Source organism: Phaseolus vulgaris, chromosome 8 (genome assembly GCF_000499845.2).
Source record: "Phaseolus vulgaris cultivar G19833 chromosome 8, P. vulgaris v2.0, whole genome shotgun sequence".
In the NCBI taxonomy this organism is placed as follows: domain Eukaryota; kingdom Viridiplantae; phylum Streptophyta; class Magnoliopsida; order Fabales; family Fabaceae; genus Phaseolus; species Phaseolus vulgaris.
Window position 1 is genome coordinate 35,340,658 of NC_023752.2, and position 8,084 is coordinate 35,348,741.

General features: G+C 35.9%; 1 protein-coding gene across 1 annotated transcript; it reads right to left on the reverse strand.

Annotated features, from left to right (window-relative positions):
• Nucleotides 1-834: 834 nt before the first annotated feature.
• Nucleotides 835-2,071, reverse strand: LOC137825882 (TLC domain-containing protein At5g14285-like). The gene has a single exon (XM_068631682.1). The coding sequence runs from the start codon at nt 1,722-1,724 to the stop codon at nt 972-974; it is 753 nt and encodes a 250-aa protein (XP_068487783.1). The 5' UTR covers nt 1,725-2,071; the 3' UTR covers nt 835-971.
• Nucleotides 2,072-8,084: the final 6,013 nt, after the last annotated feature.

Here is an 8,084-nt window from a genome sequence, read left to right on the forward strand (position 1 = left end):
ATAAATGAGAATTAAGGAGAGAAAGAAGAAAGAGAGAGAGAGTTGACATTAGGGTGAAGTTACATAAGTAATCATTTAAAAAAAACTAACTTCATACATTTAAGAAAAATAAGTTAATTGTATTAATTTTTTATAATATCTTAATATTTTCTTTAAAATATCTTTAATTGTAAAACAAAGGAGTATCAATGAGTTGTAAGAAATTAATTAAAACTCAGATAATTTAAGAAACACATAAGTACAAATAATTAAAATATACTTATATTTTTGGGAAAAAATTAACTTTCTGTTTATAAACGAGAACAAATGCAACACTCTTCATCTCCTTTTAAATATTAGCCTTTAAGAGAATTTTGTTATTATTTATTATCATTTGTAAAATTAAAAATCACATTAATTACTCTTTTATTAATTTTATATTTTATAATCCTTAATTAATTTATAAATGTATTTATTGTATTAGATGGATAGAGATAGGAATAAAATAAAAAATTATTCATATATCTTAAGTACTTTAAGATTAAAAATAAGAAAAATAATAAAATGAAGTTTTATATAAATTAAAACTAACTTATAGAAAGAAAAAAAAAAGCTTTTATTTATCAATTCATTTAGAAGCTGAGAAACAAATTAAAATTGTTTTATTTGAATTGTAAATCAAAGATCTATTTTATTTGAGGTAGATGTTTATTAATTACGCCCACAATTATTCAAAATATCTTGTAAAACATGTCAAATCCGTGAGAATCAGAGGCCATTAATTTTTCAAACCTCAAAGGACAAATTTTGAAGCATAGAGGCATAGTAAATGAGCAAACAAAACACACCAAAGCATACCAAACCAAATGAAAATGACAAGTCTTATAATAATAATAATAATATCATTATTATTATTAAAATATTAAAATAAAAGAGAGAGAAATCCTAATGCCTAATGATGATATTTGTAGATGGAAACAAATGAAGGATCCCTATCTAGTTTTGTGTTCAAAAAATTTGGCCCTTCTTTCTCTGAAAAACTGAACCCAAAGATTGGAAATCCACATGATACTAACCCCAATGGCCATCACCACCACTAAAACCCACGAAACCCAGGCCCAAGCGGGAACAACCCCACGCGCGCCCCCACTCGCGTAGAACGCCACCATTCTGTACATGAAGTACGGCCCAATGAACCCTCTCACAACGGAGTAAACCGCGTAAAACGGCGCCGAGAGCGCGTCATAGAACTTCGCAGCGAAGGGATCTTCGCGGCGGCGGGCGCCGGCGATGGTCCACGCGTTTTGGCACGCGCTGGTGACCTCGGCGAGGACGAGGAGCACGAGGACGGAGAAGGCGCCGTGCGATACGGCGTGGCGGCACGTGAGGACAACGAAGAGCGTAGCCACGTGGTGCGCGATGAAGAGCACGTCGCTCGGGTAGAAGGCCACATAGTGGAGCAGATCCGTGAGGAAGTAGGCGGCGCTGAAATCGAGGACCAATTTCTGGAAGGCAGTGTTGGGCGCTGCGAAGCCCCGCTGGCCGTCGGCGAGAAGGGCAGCGCTGCCTAGGAGCGCGGCGGGGGTGCCGTGGAAGATCGAGATCAGGCAGCTGGAGAATTCGGGTCGGATCTTGGTGGCATGTTTGCGGAAAACGATGAAGTAGCCGACGAGGTAGATAGCGAGGAACATGAGGAAGAATGGCAAAAGACCCCAGCTTTGCAACGACGCTAACGAGTTTGCCATTATTTTTTAGTTTTTTGTTTGAAACCTTTGTTCTGTGTTTTTGTTGGATTGGGAAAATAGAATATTCTGGGTTTTTTATTCTGATGCTGTGATTGTATGTCTAAGGAGAGAGAGAGAGAGAGAGAGAGAGAAAGAAATGGAAATTTGATGAACTGAGGAATGGAGTAAGCAAAGAAAGCAATCAAACAATGTGTTTGATGAACAAACTCCACTCTTTGCTGCTTCTTGGGCTTTTAATGGACTCACTCGGAGTTTACAAATTATCATTTCTTTATTATGTACAGTCTGTAAATATTTATATATAAACAATAATTGTTAAATAAAGTGATAAGCACTCTATTTAATCTTTAAATAATAGAATTAGTTTGGCCTCCAATAAATATATTTTTTTAACCGTTGGCCTAACTCATAAATATTTTTTCTTCTCGGTACTTTGTATTTTCTATCTTATATTTAATGTAAGTGTAGAACATATTGGAAGTAGTTAATTATACAATCAACTATTTCTAATTATAAACATGCATGAAAATAATTTTTTTTTTTCAAACAACTAGTAGCAATTCCGGTAGTAGTTAATAGAAGTTGTTTAATTATATTATAACTTATCTATATATTTTTCTATACCATGTATATTTTTCTATACATATATAAAGAAGAATTTTTATTGTAATTATTTTTTATTCTACACAATTTTATTTTTACTTTATTCTTATATTAATATTTCATTTTATTATTTTATTTTAGTTATTTTGTCATTTTATAATTATTTAAATTTAAAATTAAAAAAAATCCAATATTGAATTTGAAAGAAATTGTTTGAAAGACGCGTATTATATTTATTTGAAAATAATGAGTGAAATAAAACTTTGAATTGAAACGTGGTTTGATGGACAGTTACTTTAACTTCCATAGGGGAAAATTGTACGGAAGAAAATTTTGAAAGAACTGTCCATAAACATAAAAAAATGAATGCAAACCACAAAACTTTAGTTTTTTTTAACACGGTGCATGTTGACCAGAAGGTTGCTCTAGAATGTTATGCAGAGAGTCTTAGGGTGGACATTACGCAAAGAATGATCTCCTAAGCGCAAAACCCCTCGAAGACAAAAATCTCCTCGCAAGGAAGACCAACCTACACCCACGGAGCATACATGATGGAGATCAAGCTCAAGAGGACATGGAGGCCAATCAACAAGATCAAGACGAGGTGGAGGCACAAATAGAAGACGCCCATGGAGGTCAAAGTCCACCTCAAAGGATTACAAGAAGCATGTTCAAAGCTTTGGGAGCTAGAGGACATTTATTTTCTCTTTTTGTAATTTCTTTAGTTGAAGATGCTTAGAGGGAAACATTAGAAACCTCTTTTGTTTTAGCATCTTTTAGGCTTTAGTTAGGAACTTTAACGGGGTGTATTAGTAGATAGGTGTAGGAGTAGAATAGGAGGTGCCAAAGTGAAGGAAAGAGTCACACCTTCCTCATGCATGGAATAGGCGCCGGTTCTAGAATGTTTTGGGAGGGAATTTTGAAATTGTTTAGCTTGCATTTTCAGCACCTTAGGCTATAAATAGAGGTGCTCTCTTTGTAAAATTCAGATTGGAATTAATCTAAGAAAACTCTACTCAAATTTTGAGTGAACTTTGGAGAGCTTTTGGAGCCTTCTTCTCTAGTCTTATCTTGATGGATCAATGGAGTCCTCAAGTGGCGGCATCACTCTTATCTAGGAGCATTCACACTTCTAGTGACGAGATCATCCAACATTCTTCCATCTTCATGAGCACTCTCTTCTCCTTCCTTTCTTCTCTTTCAATTGTTCATGTTGTCTTGTGTTCTTGAGTTTTTTGGTTCGGTTTTTCTGTTTTTCCAGCACCTATGTTCTGTTCTTGCCTTTTAATTTCAATTCTGTTCGGTTCCTTTTAGTTTCTCCTCTTTTTTGGTTCAATTTGACTAAAATTGGTTCATCCAAATGAGTTTGGGATTTGGTACTAGTTTTTGATGAGTTCTTGTCTTAGAACAAATGATCCAACTCTAAGAAAAGTGCCTCTATAATGTCCAACTCAAGGTGATTCCTAAGAAGGTCAAGAACCTTTCTCTATATGGCTAGTGGAATCACATCATGTGGTATCATGAGTCTTAGGTTCTTCTTGTTTAATTGTTGAGTTGTGTGCACTTTAAATTCAAGAGCTCTTTAATTTCTTGCAATTTAAGTTTCTGTTTTAGAATTTTACTTGAGTATTCTTGCTGTTTTTCTTTTACACCAAGTGCTTGTGAAAAAGGTTTATGGCACTCATAATTCTTATGAGTATGGTTGCTCTTTTGGAATGGCATTATCCTTCCTAGAGTTTACCTTAAGCTTCCTTTCACTTGTTGTTAAAATTTGTGATGTGTCTTTTAATTTTGTAATCATGTCAAGTTTTGTCTTAGTCATGTTATTCCATAATTGTCATTACTTCTAGTAGTACTTTTATTGCTTTGATTGTTTCTTGCTTTGGTGTCATATAATTTTCTGAATTGATATTGATCCTTTGTGCATTTTTTCTTTTTAGAATTGAGTTCATACTTGTATTCTAGACCTATACAAGTTCCAATACATCATTTTCTATTATGTCTTTGCTAGTTCATAATTCTGTTTTTCATTCCTAAAAGGATTCCTCTGTTTCTGAAAAAAAGTGCTTACTGTTTTTCCTTATTGCAATTGATTTACTCACTGGAAAATTCTGAAATTCTGGATTTGAGATATTCAAAGTGTTAGAAAAGAATAGAAAAAAGAATCATTCAAAAATACGAAGTACACAAAAAATGATAAATAAAATAAAAAAAGTGAACATTTCTGCCGAAAAAAATACGGTAATCTGGCAGCGATTTTGAAAAATTTATTTCTCTCAATTGGCTTACTGTTTTTAATTGATTCCAGTGCCGTTATTGAGTTAACATCTTGAAGTTTCTGTGGTTTAAATTTCATAATCCAGTTCGCTCTACATCATTCCAGTTAAATCAGTGAATATCAAGCACAGTTTGCATTAAAAAAAAAATTTCCAGTAGTTAAATTTTTGTTTTCTTCATCTACTCTAGTGCTTTTCCTTAAGTATTCTTTTGTGTGCCTACTTTCTCATTGAGTTCTTTATTTTCTTGATTGTCTTTCATTCTTTACTCTTTGAGTTTGTCTTACATATAGTATTCCTTTTGCAATTACCTTTCTTTGCTTATACCTTTTCTTGTTTGTCTTTATTGTTTCATTGGTTTTGTGGTGGTTGCTCTTGAGATTGGTGTGCTTGCTTTGACATATTTCATTTGAGGATTCCAAGGCCTCAAGATAAGATTGGTGCAAGAACATTATTTCTTTGAGAGTGATCTCTTTTTTTCAGCCTCATTTCACTTCGGCAGTTTCATTGCCAAAGCTCACTGTTTTTTGCTAATTTTTAACTTGTTTGCTGTTTTTGTGTGTTTGCTGTTTTTAATTACACATGGCTGGATTTTCAAGTGATGCATCCTACAAGCAGAATTATCCTTCCAAAGCTTCAATCCTTGGTGAATTACATGAAGCTCAAAGAACCATTAGACGGTTGGAGGAGAAATTGCAAAAGATGGAGGTGCAACAAGCTAGACCATCTCCTTCCATTCATGATGAGCATCATAGACCTTCAACAAGAGCTTCTTCCAATGATGTTGGCCGTGAAGATGAGCATAGGAGAAGGAGAACTCCACCCCAAGTCCATGGACAAAGACATCATCACCAAGGGGAAAGAATTCACTACGGCAATGGCTTCTATCATGATGCAAAGTCCAAGCTTCCTTCGGTCAAGCTACCTTGTTTTAATGGTTCTAGTGATCCAAATGTATATTTAGATTGGGAGGCTAAGTGTGAACAAATTTTTGAGATCCATGAGATCCAAGATGAGCATAAGCTCAAGCTAGCCACCCTAGAGTTTAGTGATTATGCCATGAAATGGTGGCATGGAATTGTAAAGGACATTATCTATCACAAGGGTCCTCCCGTGGACTCTTGGAACTCTTTGAAGGATCATATGCGCGCTAGGTTTGTGCCCCCACATTTTAGGAAAGACCTCATGTTGAGACTCCAACGGTTTCAACAAGGCACGCTAAATGTGGATGAATATTATAAGGAGCTTGAGACGCTTGTGCTTAAAATTGAATTAGAAGAAAGTGAAGAAGCCATGGTTGCTAGGTTTGTGAGTGGTCTTAGGAAGGATATTCAAGACATTGTTGAGTTACAAGAGTATTCATCATTGGGCTCTTTAGTTCATCTTGCAATGAAGGTGGAAGCCCAACTTGCTAAGAAAAACTCTTTTAAAAATGCTTCCAATGATGGATACTACTCCAAGTCTTGGAGAAAAAAAACTTCTTTTTCTAAACATCCTTCCAAAGATTCTTCTTTCAAACCCAAGGAATCTAAGCCATCTACTTCTAGACCTAAGTCTCCCACTAGAACTTCTAATACTAAATGCTTTAAATGTATGGGTTATGGTCATATTGCTGCAAATTGTCCTTCCAAACGAAGTATGTACATGCATGAGGGCATTGTAGTTAGTGAGCATGATTCGGATTCTCCTAAGCATTCATTGCATTCTCATACATCTAGTGAGGAAGAGAGCGAATGTCCACTTGAAGGGGACTTGTTAGTTGTGAGAAGACTTCTTGGACAAGTTTCACAACCTTTTGATGAAAGTCAAAGGGAAAATATTTTCCATACAAGATGTCTTATTTAAAACAACATTTGTTCCTTGATAGTGGATGGGGGTAGTTGTGCAAATGTGGCTAGTACAAGAGTGGTAGACAAGCTTGGATTGCCTACTATCTCTCATGCAATGCCCTACAAATTACAATGGCTTAGTGAGGTAGGAGAAATAATTGTTAATAAACAAGTCCTCATCCATTTCTCCATTGGAAAATACAAAGATGAGGTATTATGTGATGTTGTGCCCATGGAAGCCACTCATGTTCTTTTGGGAAGGCCTTGGCAATTTGATAGAAAAGTTTTACATGATGGCTTTACCAACAAACTATCTTTTGAATTCCATGGTCACAAGGTTACTTTAAAGTCTCTCTCTCCAAGAGAAGTCCATGAGGACCAAGTTATCATGAAGAAAAAGAGGGAGAGTGAAAAAGATAAAAAACATAAAAAAGATAAGAGTTCTAAGCCTACACTCCTTGTGTCTAGGCGTGACATTGAAAGGGAAATAGTGGCTCATCATCCTCTTTTTTTAGCCATCCCTAGAACTCTTAGAGTAGAATCACTTGTTGATAGTCCTCATTGCTTGGAAAATTTGGTACAAGAGTTCCAAGATGTGTTTCAAGATCCTCCAAATGGACTTCCACCTTTGAGAGGGATTGAGCACCAAATTGATTTGATACCGGGCTCTTCTTTACCAAACCTTCCAGCATATAGGACCAATCCAAGTGAAACCAAGGAAATTCGCCAACAAGTTGAGGCTTTGGTTGAGAAAGGGTGGGTGCAAGATAGCATGAGTCCTTGTGCTATGCCTATCATCTTAGTGCCAAAAAAGGATGGCACATGGCGAATGTGTTCGGATTGTGGGCCATAAATAACATAACCATTAAGTATAGGCATCCCATACCTAGACTAGATGATTTGTTGGATGAATTACATGGTTCTAAAATCTTTTCAAAGATTGATCTTAAAAGCGGCTACAATCAAATCCGTATCAAACCGGGTGATGAATGGAAGACGGCTTTTAAGACCAACTTTGGTTTATATGAGTGGTTAGTTATGCCTTTTGGTTTAACTAATGCACCAAGTACCTTCATGCGCCTCATGCATCATGTTCTTAGACCTTTCATTGGTAAGTTTGTTGTGGTTTACTTTGATGACATTCTCGTTTATAGCTTATCTTTGAATGACCATAGGTTGCATGTTAGGCAAGTTTTAGAAACCCTTAGGAAGGAACATTTGTATGCTAACCTTGCTAAATGTATGTTTGCTCTTGATCATATAGAACTCCTAGGGTTTGTTGTGAGTTGTAAAGGGGTCCATGTGGACAAAACAAAGATGGTGGCCATTCAAAATTGGCCTACACCGAAATCTTTGAATGAGGTCCGAAGTTTTCATGGGCTTGCTTCTTTCTATAGAAGATTTGTCCCAAACTTTGGTACCATTGCCGCACCACTCAATGACATAGTGAAAAAGGATGTGGTCTTTCATTGGGGAGAAGCACAACAAAATGCTTTTGACACTTTGAAAGAAAAATTGACTAATGCTCCCATCTTGGCCCTTCCTAATTTCACTAAGACATTTGAGATTGAGTGTGATGCTTCAAGCATAGGTATTGGGGCTGTTCTCCTTCAAGAGGGTCACCCCATAGCCTATTTTAGTGAGAAATTGAA

Coding starts and splice junctions, on each gene's coding strand:
- LOC137825882 (XM_068631682.1), bottom strand. CDS start 1,724: ATGGCAAACTCGTTAGCGTCGTTGCAAAGCTGGGGTCTTTTGCCATTC.